The 17,165-nt window shown below is 44.0% G+C and overlaps 1 protein-coding gene across 2 annotated transcripts in view; it reads right to left on the reverse strand.

The window, feature by feature from the left end:
- Positions 1–416: 416 nt before the first annotated feature.
- ABCC3 (ATP binding cassette subfamily C member 3) overlaps positions 417–17,165 on the reverse strand; it is a 79,088-nt gene continuing 62,339 nt past the window's right edge. For both annotated transcript variants that reach the window (XM_083487106.1, XM_083487105.1), the window contains 9 exons: positions 16,638–16,948; positions 13,458–13,657; positions 13,225–13,351; positions 11,007–11,108; positions 9,839–9,985; positions 5,280–5,438; positions 2,899–3,065; positions 2,381–2,575; positions 417–896 (listed from right to left, as the gene is read on the reverse strand). In XM_083487106.1, coding sequence (XP_083343232.1) covers positions 788–896; positions 2,381–2,575; positions 2,899–3,065; positions 5,280–5,438; positions 9,839–9,985; positions 11,007–11,108; positions 13,225–13,351; positions 13,458–13,657; positions 16,638–16,948 — 1,517 coding nt within the window. In that variant the 3' untranslated portion in view covers positions 417–787. The remainder of the gene's footprint in view (positions 897–2,380; positions 2,576–2,898; positions 3,066–5,279; positions 5,439–9,838; positions 9,986–11,006; positions 11,109–13,224; positions 13,352–13,457; positions 13,658–16,637; positions 16,949–17,165) is intronic.

Raw genomic sequence — 17,165 nt, forward strand, 5'->3', positions numbered from 1 at the left:
AGTAAGTCCAGAAATTTCTGGTAGTCCTGTGTCTGGAAGTACAACTTTTGGCCCAGCCAACCAGTAACCAGTCCTACTTCAGAAGTGGTATCAAGATTTTAACTTTTAAATAAGGGCTCCACGCACTGGGCCTCAACTGCTTGAAGAGAGGAACCACCCAGCTAAAGCTGCACAAGTCCCCTTCTGTGTGTGCAGTGCCCCAGGCTGAATGGGAGATGTGGGCTTTTAAAATATATTGGCAGTCTTTTGAGGATTTCCTCATGTACACTGTATTTATTCTGGGGTGGGGAGTCCCACACATTTTGCCTGATTTTTAAAACACTGCTGCTGGGGGTACATCGTTGTAAAGTGGGCTACAGCTTTTGTTTTGTTTTTTTAAATCAACTTAATCCTGGAAACAGCACCACAACTGCGCATTTCATGGATTCATTTTACTTAACAGAAAATGAATGGACGGATAATGCCAGTGCTTTTGTATCGCTAGCTGTAATTGACTATATAAGATAAAAAGAATACAGTTAAGTGCTATGCATACACACACTCACATCCATTTTCGGTAAGATGTCAGGTAAAAAAAAATACTTCTGTATGTAGAAAATATTTTTAAAAATATAAAAATTAAATTTTCTGGTTCTCATAGGCATATGAAACATTTTGATTCCGTATCGCAAAAAAATAAAATAAAAATGCTGTTTTGAAAAGTACAGTACATTCAGGTATTGCTTGTGGGTTTTTAAAAAAAGAATCCCAGTAACTAGTCCTTTGGTGAGATACAGCAGCTGTCCTGTTATGCCAATCCAGCATCCTTTGCCATGCCATAGAAAATTCCTTTGGATGCTATAAGACGCGAAGGTGTGTCAAATTCAGCAATTGCTCCTTTTTCTAGAACAAGGACTCTGCAAAACAAGAGGGAAAGTAAAATGTGTTTCTAAACAAGAATTGCTTATCCTAACCAGCAGGGGGAGGGGGCAGGAATGTCTGTTGTCACAAGGTCTACTAACTGCAGAATCTGGCAGCTTTTTTAGGTCCTCAAGATTTTATTCCACACACTTAAAAAAACACCACAATCCTAGAGAAAGAGCAAAAATGTGCCAGCTGACAGGGGACAAGTACTGAATTTGAATGTGAGAAACCTAAGTTCATGTCCCGTCACTGCCATAAGACTTGCCAAGTCACACCTGGCTTTAGCTCCTCACCTGGGAAACTGAAATACCCCTAATTGTGTCATGGCACTGTTAGGAGGGTGAGCAGAAAAGATGCAAAGCACTCTGCCCATTAGATGTGTTAGAGGTTAACTTTCATATCAATTGCCGTGCTGCAGCCACAGAATTTTAGTTTCCTCTGTAGTGTCCTCAGAAGACTTTTCTGTGCCTAGAGAAATTAGCTGATTAATGGCTTGGCTGCAGAGAAAAACACACTTGCTATCGTTTAGAGTGGGTTTCCTATATGGGCATCCCCACTTTTCTGAGTCTGTTGGCTCTTCCTATGCCACCCTCCCTTTTTGTACCTATTTTGTCCCTCTTTGTGCCATTGAAACCCATTTGATAATGAATTAATTTGATCTGTTATCATAGGGTAAGTGGCTAAATTAGCAATCCCACCTTTGCCTCATTCAAGGTCCTTTCTGGGGTGGGGAAGGGAAAAAACAAGTGACCTCTCCCTGCTCTTCCTCCCAGAATGTTCATACTGCTCTTTACAAAGCACAGTAGCAACATTACTGATGAGTAAGCACTCCAGCCTGCCATGTGAAACTGTGGTAGAACTCTTTCCAGCCACCAGAGCTATTCTAAGGATGTGAACAGAATTCCTCATGACATTTTTATGGACATTGCCTGGAGCATCACAAGAAACCAAGTTCCTCCTTAGGGAGGGTCTCGGAATAGACCAGGAAGTGAAGCACTAGCCAGTGACCACCTGGCAGGGCAGGGAACCTGTGCCCCCCCCCCAGATGCTGTTGGACTCCCAATTGCCAGTGCCAGGTAGCATGACCAATGTCTAACAACAGCAGGCTACATCAGTGACCTAGGGCTTGGGACAACCATATCATATCTGCCCTAGGAAAAGAAGTGGGTACCAATACATCCTGGGTTTCATGTTCCTACTGGATGCCTCAAATTAATCTGTAAGGCTGGCAGTGGATATGAATTAACTGATCCTGTATAAAAGAGCCAATTGGTCTTTAAAGATATGTTCCCAAAAAAGGCTGAAAGGCTTTTAAGCCTTTTTTTATTGATCTGATAGTGCGATTAATTGCAGGCTCTATATTAGGTTCACCTGTTTCCTTGGTTTAAGATGGGCAAATGTAAGTCAGGAATAGTCATACAGATTATTTTTAGGGTGCCATAAAGATCATAGCTATGCTCTTGTCCTTCATAGTTACCTGGTGTAATCCATAATTGTATTCAGCCTATGTGCTATTGTCAGCACTGTACAGTCTTCAAACTGTGTTCTTATTGTCATCTGAATGAGATCATCCGTCTCAAGGTCGATTGCTGCGGTAGCTTCATCCAGAACCAGGATTTTGGTTTTGCGGAGAAGAGCTCTTGCTAAGCAAACAAGCTGCCTTTGGCCAACACTGGAAAAAGAAGATTAAACTTTTTTTTTTATTTCTTTATTCCGCCTTTCCTCAAAGAGGTTAGCAACAATAAATTAAAACCATCAAATACTAACAAAAACTGCAAAAGCCTAAAAGCAGCAGAGATTAAAAAACATAAAGAAAGAGCAACCAGCCAAACACTTAAAACAATTTCTAACAAGCTTTAAAGATTTAACAAAAAAACCTTCCTAAAGGATGGTCTTCATAATGAAATGAAAGGCCACTAGAAAGAGGTAGAAAGGTAGCAAGCCATTTTGCTGTAGGTTTCTAGTGTATCCATTTATTGAACCGATTTCAGTTACCTAAGGTTTTCTCCTCCTTCTGAGCATTCGTAATCCAGCATAGCTGGCTGGCTGCTGACAAACCTCTTCAAATTGGACAGTTCAAGAGCTTTCCATATTTCCTCCTCGGAATATCTATCAAATGGATCTAAATTCAGTCGGAGTGTTCCAGAAAAGAGAACAGGGTCCTTAACAAAATTAATACAATTCCATCAGCATACAGATAAAAACAACAACCTTGAGCTATTGAGGAACACAGAAATAAATTATGAAGTATTGCTTGAATAGATAAAGGTAAAGGTAAAGGTACCCCTGCCCATACGGGCCAGTCTTGACAGACTCTAGGGTTGTGCGCTCATCTCACTCTAGAGGCCGGGAGCCAGCGCTGTCCGCAGACACTTCCAGGTCACGTGGCCAGCGTGACAAAGCTGCTCCGGCGAACCGGCACCAGAGCAGCACACGGAAACGCCGTTTACCTTCCCGATATAAAGCGGTACCTATTTATCTACTTGCACTTAAGTGTGCTTTCGAACTGCTAAGTGGGCAGGAGCTGGGACCGAACGACGGGAGCTCACCCCGCTGCGGGGATTCAAACCGCCAACCATGCGATCGGCAAGTCCTAGGCACTGAGGTTTTACCTACAGCGCCACCTGCCACCCGCTTGAATAGATACTAACTCACTAATGTGGTTAAAACAAGAAATCATTTCTGTGGTCTGCATTACACTAGGAAGTGATGATATACCCAGCACCAGGTTTGACTCCCAGTGAGTGCTTTACAGTTGAATGGACACAAGGTGGTCATATAAGCAAGACTTAAACCCCATGGCCTTCTGGGTTTGTGGCATTCGGGAGTTTGAGTTGCAAGGCGTTCGAGATCCAAGGTATGACTGTAGTTTGTTTAAAGCATGTCAAATCAATTTAAAAAACAAACAAACCATTGTTAAGGTTAACTGGTTTGTCCATTTGGACAAAACAATAAACCAGAGTTAAGCAGAAGTGGAAGCTTCCAGACTCCTCTTCCCAGTTGCACAGTGGGCAGAGAGAAGTGTGAAAGCCAGGGGCTCATTGCAGCACATTTGGCTCTTTCATTGTAAACCATGGTTTAGCATGATGTGCAAATGTGGCCATAGTAAAATGACACCAGGACACAAAATAAGTTGTATTACATATTAAGAAGGGGAGGATGGAATTCAGCATGGAGCTACAATTTTCAGTGACAGTCATGCTCCTTATAACATATGCTTCCATCTTAAGAAGTGAATTACTTGTGGTCGCTTGCACTAGTGCAGTGGTTGGAAGCCTCTGGCTCATGGGCCTAATTAGGCCTGCAAGACCTCCCCTGCAAGGCTATTTCAGCCAAGCCATGCCCCTGCTCTACACCTGATGCCATATATGATGTTGGGTGTGGGGCAGGTAAAGACTTGCTTCCTGCCCAAAAGTGGCTTGCAGGCACTGCTGATTAACTGATTGACCATGTTTACCAAGGCACGTGGCTTTGCAAGCATTGACCAACAGCTGAAGTCAGTGCTTGCATGGCACTGTGTCTTTGCCTCCTTAGTTTGAGATCGAAGTGCATGTGCAAAGGACAAATGGGTCCCCTGATGTCACTGTCACATCAGGTGATTGATGGCCCACGGGATGGGTGGGGATCCAATCCCCCACCCCTACACTAGTGTGCCGTAAGAAGCTGCTTTATGGCCTCCGTGATGTTATTCTGATGAGTGTCATGACCAGTGCCATTTTGATGGGATAAAATTCTGTCACAGAGTTACAACTTTCTTTTAAGTTCTCCCCAACCATTTAAAGGAGTGTGGGAAAAAGACAAAAACAAATAAAGAATGAAAGTCGATTTTCCAGAAGCAAGGACACACCCAATCCCTCACAACACATGAAGATGAGAATATAGCACCACTGGTGCTAAGCCTGGGCCAGTGATACAAAAACCACCTGCTTATCAGGGATGGAGTATACAGAAAGATATAGCTGTGCTGCCCACCATAAACTTTCAGAACATGAAATATCAGACTAAGAAAATAAAACTAAAAGTACTAGGCTACAGCTGTGAAAATATGAAATCTCTTCATTTTCTGAGGGATGTGTATGCCTATAAAACTTAGAGAGCAAGAGAAAGCTTGCTTGAGTTGAAAATAGACCTTAGCAGGAATTGCTATAATGTTCCATTTTTACAGCTCATTCAAATCCTTCCTCTTGGGTTCCCTGTTTATTCCTGTCCCAGGGCACAAAAGCAACTATTATAAAGCAAATCGTGTAACTGCTAGCCCTAGATACACAGCCTGACCTACCTTGCAACCGTCTCACTTTACAAAAACATAACAAGCCCAGCTTGTTTTCCATATTAAGTGATATTTAGTGTATCACTCAGGGCATAGGTCAGCTTACCTGAGGAATTATAGTCAGCTTGGATCGTAAGTCATGAAGGCCAAGCTCTGAGATTCTTAACCCATCGATTTTGATTTCCCCCTCCACAGCTTCTAGGACCCTGAAGAGGCAGAGGGTCATAGACGATTTGCCAGCCCCAGTTCTTCCAACAATCCCAACCTAATTCACATGTTTGAAAAATTAGTTTCAGTTAAATACCAGAACGTGTTTAGTTATCTTATGATACACCGTTTCACTTAAAAAACAAAACAAAAATTACCACTATCCTGCTCTAGGTGAATTTTTTTTAATTGAATTGAATAGAAGAGAATCAAAAGAAAATGCACTGTTACACAACTGAATCTGTTCTAGGGATTTCTGTGAAGAAGTATGCTTATCAGTCAAGAGGATAGTTAGGGCTCTGCTTATTAAAGGACTCTGCAGGGCTCTCTTCCTGCTCCCTGAGAAAGAGCCTTTTCTTAAGAGTGAAGCACTCTGGGCAAGGTAACCAGAATAGTGCATATGCCACAAAAGGGAAAAGGGTCCCCCTCTACTCACAGCTCTTTCTTCACTCTCTGTCCTCTAGCCGCACACTTTCTTGTTTCTCTTTACTGCACTGCGCAAACCTTCTTCAATTATAGGCATTTTTTGTTTGGCAATATATTTTCAAATAAGCTAATTTTGTATTGGCCTAGTATCAGTGCCTGAATTCCCACTTCCCGCTGGTTTTGGTCACCACCTTTTTTGGGAGGTAGGATACATTAATATTCTTTTTGTAGGATAATCAGATGGAGAAGCTCTATACAGTCAGCAAAAACAAGACCTGGAGCTGACTGTGGCTCAGATCATCAGCTTCTTATAGCAAAATTCAAGCTTAAACTGAAGAAAGTAGGAAAAACCACTGGACAGGTAAGATACAATCTAAACCAAATCCCTTATGAATACACAGTGGAAGTGAGGAACAGGTTTAAGGATTTAGATTTGCTGGACAGAGTGCCTGAAGAACTATGGATGGAGGCTCGCAACATTATACAGGAGGCAGCAACTAAAACCATCCCAATGAAAAAGAAATGCAAGAAAGCAAAGTGGCTGTCCAACGAGGCCTTACAAATAGCGGGGGAGAGAAGGCAAGCAAAATGCGAGGGAGATAGTGAAAGATACAGGAAACTGAATGCAGATTTCCAAAGAACAGCAAGGAGAGACAAGAAGGCCTTCTTAAACGAGCAATGCAAAGAAATAGAGGAAAGCAACAGAATGGGAAGAACCAGAGATCTGTTCAAGAAAATCGGAAATATGAAAGGAACATTTCGTACAAAGATTACCATAATAAAGGACAAAAGTGGTAAAGATCTAACTGAAGCAGAAGACATCAAGAAGAGGTGGCAAGAATACACAGAGGAATTATACCAGAAAGATATGGATGTCTCGTACACCCCAGGTAGTGTGGTTGCTGACCTTGAGCCAGACATCCTGGAGAGTGAAGTCAAATGGGCCTTAGAAAGCACTGCAAATAACAAGGCCAGTGGAAGTGATGGTATTCCAGCTGAACTGTTTAAAATTTTAAAAGATGATGCTGTTAAGGTGCTACACTCAATATGCCAGCAAGTTTGGAAAACTCAGCAGTGGCCAGAGGATTGGAGAAGATCAGTCTACATTCCAATCCCAAAGAAAGGCAGTGCCAAAGAATGCTCCAACTACCGCACAATTTCACTCATTTCACATGCTAGCAAGGTTATGCTTAAAATTCTACAAGGAAGGCTCAAGCAGTATGTGGACCGAGAACTCCCAGAAGTGCAAGCTGGATTTAGAAGAGGCAGAGGAACCAGAGACCAAATTGCAAACATGCGCTGGATTATGGAGAAAGCTAGAGAGTTCCAGAAAGACATCTACTTCTGCTTCATTGACTATGCAAAAGCCTTTGACTGTGTTGACCACAGCAAACTATGGCAAGTTCTTAAAGAAATGGGAGTGCCTGATCACCTCATCTGTCTCCTGCGAAATCTCTATGTGGGACAAGAAGCTACAGTTAGAACTGGATATGGAACAACTGATTGGTTCCAAATTGGGAAAGGAGTACGGCAAGGCTGTATATTGTCTCCCTGCTTATTTAACTTATATGCAGAATTCATCATGCGAAAGGCTGGGCTGGATGAATCCCAAGCCGGAATTAAGACTGCCGGAAGAAATATCAACAACCTCAGATATGCAGATGACACAACCTTGATGGCAGAAAGTGAAGAGGAATTAAAGAACCTTTTAATGAGGGTGAAAGAGGAGAGCGCAAAATATGGTCTGAAGCTCAACATCAAAAAAACGAAGATCATGGCCACTGGGCCCATCACCTCCTGGCAAATAGATGGGGAAGAAATGGAGGCAGTGAGAGATTTTACTTTCTTGGGCTCCATGATCAGTGCAGATGGTGACAGCAGTCACGAAATTAAAAGACGCCTGCTCCTTGGGAGAAAGGCGATGGCAAACCTAGACAACATCTTAAAAAGCAGAGACATCACCTTGCCAACAAAGGTACGTATAGTAAAAGCCATGGTTTTCCCAGTAGTGATGTATGGAAGTGAGAGCTGGACTATAAAGAAGGCTGATCGCCGAAGAATTGATGCTTTTGAATTATGGTGCTGGAGGAGACTCTTGAGAGTCCCATGGACTGCAAGAAGATCAAACCTCTCAATTCTGAAGGAAATCAGCCCTGAGTGCTCACTGGAAGGACAGATCGTGAAGCTGAGGCTCCAATACTTTGGCCACCTCATGAGAAGAGAAGACTCCCTGGAAAAGACCCTGATGTTGGGAAAGATGGAGGGCACAAGGAGAAGGGGACGACAGAGAATGAGATGGTTGGATGGTGTCCTTGAAGCTACTAGCATGAGCTTGATCAAACTGCGGGAGGCAGTGGAGGACAGAAGTGCCTGGCGTGCTCTGGTCCATGGGGTCACGAAGAGTCGGACACGACTAAACGACTAAACAACAACAAGGATAATCAGCTTCATTTAACCAACATGCTTAAGCCCAAATAATGCTGGAAGGGGTTTAGACCTGTCCTGCCACCTTGGGAGGCCCTAGGTAATCAAGATTTCCCCCCCTTCAGTCTACCTGAGAAGCTCAATGTGCAGCAACCAGCTCAGACCTCATGGCTCTTACAAGACACGCTTGAGTTCCCATACCAATAACTTAGGAACTTTGACAACTTTTACTGCCTGTGCAACTTTTTCTGAATGCTGTATGGGAATGCTCATGAATCTGACATTTGGAGCTTTTGTAAGTAAACCATTCTTAACTTACCAAATGTAAGTCTTTTTCTATGCTATGGGAACAGGTTTGGAAGTTTTAGAACTCACAAGGTCTAACACTCTATATTCCATGCTTTACTTTGCTGCATATTTCTGCTGGGGTTCTCTCACCAAAAAGCACTTGCCCCAAACCTGGATCTTGGCATCCAGGAAATTCTCCTTTCTATACCTATAGTTTCCCTTGCAACCAATACTTTTAAAGTTTTGATGTTCTTCTTTCTTTCTGTTACTGACCTAGCCGGTCTTTTTCTTTAATGTAGCCTTATACATTTTCTATTTCTGCACACACATTTTTCATTGCTTAAGCTTCTACAATTTCTTTTCTATTTCAAACAATTACTGTTTGCTGAATGTGAAAACAATAGTCTTTTGTCCCCTTAAAGACCAATGCATTTATTTTGGCATAAGCTTCCATGCACTAGAGTTCACCTTATCTATGGTTTCTAATTTAAAGTGCCACATTTTCTGTTCCTATAGGAGGGGCTTTGTTCATTTGCAATCTTTGTTTTTCTTTCTTTCTTTCTTGCAAAGTGATGTTCTTCTGCATACCTAGGGAACCCTGAAAGTATACAGAGGCTCCACCTTGTATCTAGGTGGCTCTGTTTCATTTCCCCACTGGTTGGCGTAGGGCCAGTTAATTTGTTATAGATGATAGGATGCTGGTGACATGTGTGAACATTGACAATGAAAGTTGTTACTGGAGGTGGAAACAGAAGTAGAAATCACAGAGCAGATGGGATTCTGGGGACAGGAAGCTGTCAGTTGAGGAAAGATGCAATTCAGAAGTTGCTGCTTCTCCAAGCAACACTCAGTGTCTTCTTACAGTGGAGATGGGGTGAAAGCTAAAAATGGTAGAACACACACTGCTTTGCACGTAGAAGGTCCCAAATTCAGTCTCTGGAATTTCCGGGTAAGGCTGGGAAAGGCTCCTGACCAAAATGCTAGAGCCCCCCTACCAATCTGTGTTAGCAATACAGTGGTACCTCGGGTTAAGTACTTAATTCGTTCTGGAGGTCTGTTCTTAACCTGAAGCTGTTCTTAACCTGAAGCACCACTTTAGCACTATTTCTGGGTTAGTGGAGTCTGTAACCTGAAGCGTATGTAACCTGAAGCATATGCAACCCAAGGTACCACTGTATTGAGCTTGAGGAACTGACCCGGTACCAGGCAGTTTGCTACAGTATGTTCCAATAGATGCACCGAATGAACTGAAAACAAAGTCTGCAAATTCAGGTTACTGCACATATAATTTGATTCTATCCATAGCAACTGTGATTGTACCTTTTCTCCACCTTTCACATTGAGGCTGAGGTCTTTCAGCACCAAGTCCAAGCCTTTCCTGTACCTTACAGAATAGTTTGCAAACTCCACTTCGCCCCGAGTGGGCCAGTCTTCTGGTGGTCTTTTGTCTTCGATTATCCAAGGAGCCTAGAGGAGAGAAAGAATTACAGCGCACAGTAGAGAAAGAATTACAGTACACACACTGTTTCCAGAAGGAACACTTCTCATTCAGACTACAGTGGTGCCTCGCAAGACGAAATTAATTCGTTCCGCAAGTTCTTTCTTCTTGCGAGTTTTTCGTCTTGCGAAGCACGGTTTCCCATAGGAATGCATTGAAAATCAATTAATGCGTTCCTAGGGAAACCGCTTGCCAGGCTGGCGGTGCGGAGAAGGGCTTTTCTCCGCACCGCAAGCCTTCAGGACAGGTACGGGAACAGAGGGGAAGGGGCGCAGCGCTTTCCCTCTGTTCCCGGGGCTTGCGTGGGAGGAGGGTTTTTCCTCCCCACCGCCAACATTCAGAACAGCATTCTGAATGTTGGCGGTGGGAAGGAAAACCCTCCTCCCACCCCAAGTCTTCAGGAAAGCCATCCGATGCCGAGCGGCGGGAAAAGGCTTTCCCCCTCCCCCTCCCGGCATCGGAGCTTCGTCCCGATGCCGCGCGGCGGGGGGAGACGTTCCCCCTCCGCCGCTGGGCATCGGGGCTTCGTCCCGATGCCGCGCGGCGGCGGGAGGCTTTCCCCCTCTGCCGCCCGGCATCGGGGCTTCGTCCCGATGCCGCGCGGCGGGGGGAGACGTTCCCCCTCCGCCACCCGGCATCGGGGCTTCGTCCCGATGCCGCGCGGCGGCGGGAGGCTTTCCCCCTCCGCCGCCCGGCATCGGGGCTTCGTCCCGATGCCGCGCGGCGGCGGGAGGCTTTCCCCCTCCGCCACCCGGCATCGGGGCTTCGTTCCGAAGCCGGCGGCGGGAGGAGGTCCGAGGACCGTGGGGAAGACGCGCTGCGCTTCCCCGCTGTCCCTGAGATTTCCCTATGGGCTGTCGTCTTGCGAAGCAAGCCCATAGGGAAATTCGTTTTGCGAAGCGCCTCCAAAACAGAAAACCCTTTCGTCTAGCGGGTTTTCCGTCTTGCGAGGCGTTCGTCTTGCGGGGTACCACTGTATTAGGAACTGACCTCAGTTTCAGTTTCAGAATATTCCTTAACTCTTTCTACGGCCACAATGTTGCTTTCTAAGTCTGATGTCATCCTTACCATCCAGTTCAGAGACATTGTCACCTAAGAAACAACAACATGTTACCTGTTTGAGAAAAGTACTGTCACAAATAAATAAATATATTAACCATCATATAGTGTGTGTGTGTGTGTGTGTGTGTTTACACCCACAGAGCAAAGGGGGTGCCCATTGGTGTTCAACTGGACTCCCTCTCAGCCCCAGCTGGTGTGGCCAAGAGTCAGGGATGATGGGAGTTGCAGTCCAACAGCAACTGGAAGGCACCAGACTGGCCTCTCCTGCTACAGACCATCCTTGAAATCCAGGGTTGAAATTCAGCTGACATTACGCTGAGCTGAACACAAACCATAACAGGTGAAGCTTTGAGAAATTAGGAAGTTCTGATATCATCCCCATTTGTATTGCTCCCCTTTTGGACCCGGAAGAAGGCAGAACAGGAACATAATAGGGGTGGAATGGGGCAGGGTGCGCTTATGTGCGCTCAGATGATACACATGGGGGCTGGGAATGCAGCCCCCACCCCACCCACCCCCCACGCAAAATGGCCCATCGCCTCTTTAATGTCTCAGAAGACATCACCTTTCTTCAGCTGCTTCCCCTCCTTCATAGAAGGATACGCCAATAAGAAGAAGGAAATACTGTAGCTTCCCATGCTTACAACATCACCATTTGGGTAAGCCTAATATTCCAGCATCTAATTTTATTGCAAATCCCTACAAGGAAATGAGCGTGCACACAGTACCTTCAATTTCCCTGAAACCTTTGAGGGCTTATTATAAACTATCAAAGCTATCGCTATTTCTTCTATTCCACTGAATATAAATGCACCGTGGTAGAATTCATTGCTTTGCCAATTTTAATGTGTGATCCCACTGTTACTTGGGATAGAGATTCAATCAATATGCCTCTCCTTTCTACAAAATCAGCATTCATAGCTTTTAAAGCTGAGAGGCAAAGCTCAAATCTTCTGATCTGACCAGATGTAATAGTATAGGACCAAGAATTTCACAAAGCAATTTCTCCATCAAAGATTGTTACTTCTGATTGAGGTACGGCAGTGCACTTTTTAAAGTGAAGCCCACTGTTTTGCTTCAGGATTTCATAGCCATATCGAATCTAACCCATCCTTAGTAAAGCTGATGACCTCACACCTTATTGAAAGGGTGCTTAAATCCCTTGTAGATTGCCTAAACTGATGGCTACCATAATATGCTATCCTTAACTAAATGCCCTGCTGTGGGAAATTTAGCAGAATATAGTGTTAAAACCTTGGTGCAGTTTCTCCTCAATTACCAAGAACAAGAAGCACAACACTGCCATCGTAAGCTTCCTGAAGGCTCCCTTCACGCTGCGAGAGCTGCAATTTCATCTGGCCCCCTCCTCTCTGGAGCTACATGGGGCAGGACCTTTTTGGCTGTGGCACCTTACTTGTGGAGCTCTCTCCACCCTCCCCAGAGGCTCACCCAATGGTACCTGTACCACTATCTTTTAGGCACCAGGCAAAAACTTCTGGTTTTCCTAACCTCTGAAGATATTTTGATTGCCTTGCTGCGAATGGTGTGTGGTTGTTTTTTAAGCAATCTGTAGTTTACTGTAGTTTCATTGTGTTTTTATTAGTTATTATAAACAGCCCTTGACATTTTGCATTGGCAGGCAGCGTAGAAACTGCTAAAATAAATATAGGGGCATATATGTGCACATGAGCAGAACCAACTTTGGGAGCCATTCCCAACCAGCTGGCACCCTGCCAGGAGGGAGAGTGATATTCTTTTCCTCAACCAGAATAAATACTGCTTGCATTCAAATGCACAGATAATGCATTGTTTTCACTCTGCACAGAATCTGATTAACTCTGTGATTGGGCTTTTTAATATGGAGGGGAAAATCCCCCAGACATGTAAGCTGACAATCTTAGATGCAATCTTCCAAAAGCATTTCCTTTTATTCCTCGGTTTGTTCTTTATATTCTTCCCATTTCTCCCAATTTTCTTTCAATCAGTCTTCCACACACCCACACCCTGAGCCCTTATTCGCCTGAAGGGTAGAAATGCCGCAGAATTGTGCAATTAAAGCCCAAATGCCTAGTGAAAAGGTCACACTATAATGATATTTCAGTTCCGCTGTTCAGATGAGCTCTCTCCTGAGACACATTCTACACACCTGCAATGCATAGGACACGGAAAGTCCAACCAGGCCAGGGCTCAGACTGTTTTTACTTAACACAGCAAAAAGGGCTGCAAAAAATACGACGCAGTTCCCTACAAATTCAACTCTAATTCCCAGCCACCTATTAAACGAGAAAACACAAAGAAGTAAATAGTACAGAACTCAAAATGCAACAGATAAAAACAAGTGGGATTAACTTTTTTTTTTAATTCAGAGTTTGATTTTACCTGTTGGACACAATTCCAGGATAGTGACTTCTCTGGTTGTCATTCACCTTCATGTCACTGAGGCGAACAAAAGCCTTTCCTCTTCTATAAGCTCGGATGACGCTTGCTCCTGTGACGGTTTCCGAAAAATGAGAATATATGGGAGACCTGCTAACGGATTCCAGCCGCTTCAGTTGGCGAGAGGTAGCTACGTAGAACCGCTGCCGTTGTTTGGTTCAAAGGCAGACAGGTAACAAAACAAAACAAAGAAACGTGAAACCTTTTAGATATTTGACCTGAACTATTAATACACTGTGCCATGTCTGTGTGATGTAAGAGTGAGAAACACCCGGGAAGGGGAGGCATTTCCTATTTCCAACTCTAAACCTAGAGACAATTGATCAGACACCAGAATCACATGGTAAAGCTTTTCCTAGACAGAAAAACACAATGTCAGGGAGGACAGTCTTCTTCTGAGACATGTGGGCATCTTTGTGCACATGGAATTTATTTTATGGAGAAGCATTGAAATATGTAGCCCCTGCACTTGCAGCCTGAAGAAGGAGAAGAAGAGAAGAAGAATTTGGATTTGATATCCCGCTTTATCCCTACCCGAAGGAGTCTCAAAGCGGCTAACAATCTCCTTTCCCTTCCTCCCCCACAACAAACACTCTGTGAAATGAGTGGGGCTGAGAGACTTCAGAGAAGCGTGACTAGCCCAAGGTCACCCAGCAGCTGCATGTGGTGGAGCGGAGACGCAAACCCAGTTCACCAGATTACGAGTCTACCACTCTTAACCACTACACCACACTGGCTCCTGAAGTGAAACAGTCTGAAGAAAAGCACTATCCCTCAATGACTGCATAAGCAGGCCTCTATGCTGCAACTCTGAGAACACACCCAATCATCAATTTACTGCCATGTCTACCAGCCAGTCCACTGAGCTGAGTTTTTAATATTATAATGCAGACATTTGCCACTGTTACAGGATGACTTAAAGAACTATCCTGCACTGGTAGAAAGGCAAGCTTGCCAACAAAAAGAGCAAAGGGAGGTCCTGCTGTGCAGTTATGATGTTCCTATTGCTGCTTCCTAACATTTCCTAAGGGCTTGGAAACATTTCTTGATTAACTGGTGCAATTGATCTATTCATTTGGTAAATGCAGATTTTCATCATCGTTATTTTTAATCTGAGCTCCCACACAATGCATTTCTTCATTCGGGTAGTGCTTTTAAAATGGGCTTTAGAGTAGCTGGTCTGTGTAATTTATGCTTAGAGAAACTGTCATTAAAATTTACTCAAAGAGAATGCAATACCATTTCAATTGTTAAGTGCTCGCTTAAAAGGGAAGCTGTTAATCAAATAGAAATATTCACATTCGACTGACAGCCTCGTGGCCTGTGTGTGTGTGTGTGTCACTTACGGACTCACTGTTAAGACCGTGTTCATGGAAGGCAGTCTTACTTGGCTACGAGTGATCGCCAAAGAAGAAGTAGTGTGTGTTTTGTGTTTGTTCCCAGCAACATGCTATCACAGATTCTGGGGCTTGAATTGGGAACTTCAGGGGCTGAGATTTAAGGCCTGCAGGTACTTTGACCCAAAGGCTATTGTTAGATACAAAAGGGAATGTGGTATGGTGAGTTCTAGATGGGTTCTTCATGGATGGGTCTAGCTGGCCAAATCTTCTGCCCAAGGTTAAGGACTTTTCCACAGCTGTAACTCTTTCTAGGGGAAAGTTTCCACATGCTTTGAATTGCTCCTTCAGGGTATGATGGAAGGTGAGGGCACTGCCTCTGGGGTGATTGTTTGTGGATTGACTTGCTCCTAGATGAGAGACTGGAGCTACCCAGGGAAGAAGAGATGTGAACTAAGCTGGCTACTACGTGAGAGGCGGAATGCTGCAGAATCACAGAACTGTAGAGTTGAAAGGGACCCTGAGGATAAACTAGTCCAATTCCCTGCAGTGCAAGAGTATGCAGCTGTCTCATACAGGGACCAAAGCCGCAGCCCTGGCATTATCAGCACCATGTTCTAAACAGCTGAGCTTTTTTAAGAGTATGAATTCAATTCATAAATGTATAGTATACCCAGTGTGGTAGGTGGGCACTTGGTTATTTTGCTATTTTATACTGATTTTGATTGGTTGCTTATATTTCTTGTGCTCTTGTTGAATTTTTCTCTTGTAGTAATATTTTGTCCACCACTTTGGAAGCCTCTGAGCTGGAAGGGAGTATGAAGCCTTGGGGTTCGCAGGCCTGGTATCATAAAAGATATATGATTTTCTGCTTGGTCAACAGAGCAACGACCTTGGAGATAACGGGGGGAGGGGGGGAGGGAATGTGTGGCCCTCCAGATGTTGCTGGGCTGCAACTCCCATATTGACCACTAGCCATGCTGGCTGGCGCTGATGGATTTTCAAGTCCAACAACATCTAGAGAGAAATAAGTTCTCCACCTATCATAGAGGAAGTCATGGGTTGCCAAAGCAGTGTCCATGGGTGCACCTGCACTGGTTTTATGGGTCAACGTTTGCTAAACTATGTCTAGTTAAAAGCTGTCTCCAAAAGGAATACCCCTTTGATAGAGGGATGGCTATCTAAAATGGAGGGGGGGGGGGGAAATGCCTCCATCAATTAAGTTAATGTATTTCACAGAAAGTTTAACTGATTTATAGGTTGTGATTTGTGAGCTTCTATTTCTCAATTAATGAGAAAGCAAACTTCCCTTAGAATATATGTTCTTACTCTGTGGCATTGCAATATTATGCCCTTGCCTGCCTTTTCATTAGTGATTACTTTATAAACAGAACAAAAAAGCAATTAAAAAGAGAGAATGCTTTGAAAACATGCAAGAGCTGCTATGAAAGGCCCAGAGAGCCACAAGAGTCTTATCTAAGGCTGCTGGTGAGTTAGCCACCTCTCCTGTTCTATGTCTCCTATTCCCTTCTTGCTGTGCCTAACAACAACTAAATGTTGCAAAAGCTATTTTGCAGAATGTAAGAGACTTCAGACAATCCTACTTTGGAACTTCAGCTTCTGCATTCAAAGTAATTGCATCCAGTATTCACACACATATTAAGGGATGCACATTTGGGGCTTGAAATACTAAAAAAATAGAAAGATTATGCCAGCCACCTAACATTCTGTTAAAAAAATAAAGAAAACAAGCAATGAAGCCAAAAAAGGTACTTATCCCAATTACCTGGGCAAAGAAGTATAAGATTGCCAGAGGTATTATAACCACAGCAAAGAGTGGGGTGCTTGCTATGATCACAATCATCGTTGACACAGAAACAAAGAAGGTTCCTAGGAACATCAAGATAGTTGGCGGTATCACTTCATCAATCACGTAGATGTCTTTCGAGAAGCGGTTGATGATTCGGCCAATTGGAGTTGTGTCATAGAAAGACTGTGGGGTGTGGAGTTTGTTCTCCAGCAATCCGGAGTGGAGAGTACGAGCCGCTCTGATGCCACCCATTGCCAGAGTAAAAGAGGAGATCAGCACAAAAACCCCTGTTTGCAAAAGGGAGAAATAAGCAGAAGACTTGAGTGTACCAATTGCATGTGGCCCTGTTCTCATCGTAACTTTGCAACTCCTCTAGCAGGCTATACAAATCGATAGCATCACCTCATGCATCACGTGACGGATGGCAGGAGGTTGCATATAGAGAGATTAGACTGTGATTTTTAAATTCTGCAAATATTTTCTGGCTGGTTTGATTGTAATTTT

This window comes from Podarcis liolepis, assembly GCF_965112155.1.
Source record: "Podarcis liolepis genome assembly, chromosome: 2".
In the NCBI taxonomy this organism is placed as follows: Eukaryota; Metazoa; Chordata; class Lepidosauria; order Squamata; family Lacertidae; genus Podarcis; species Podarcis liolepis.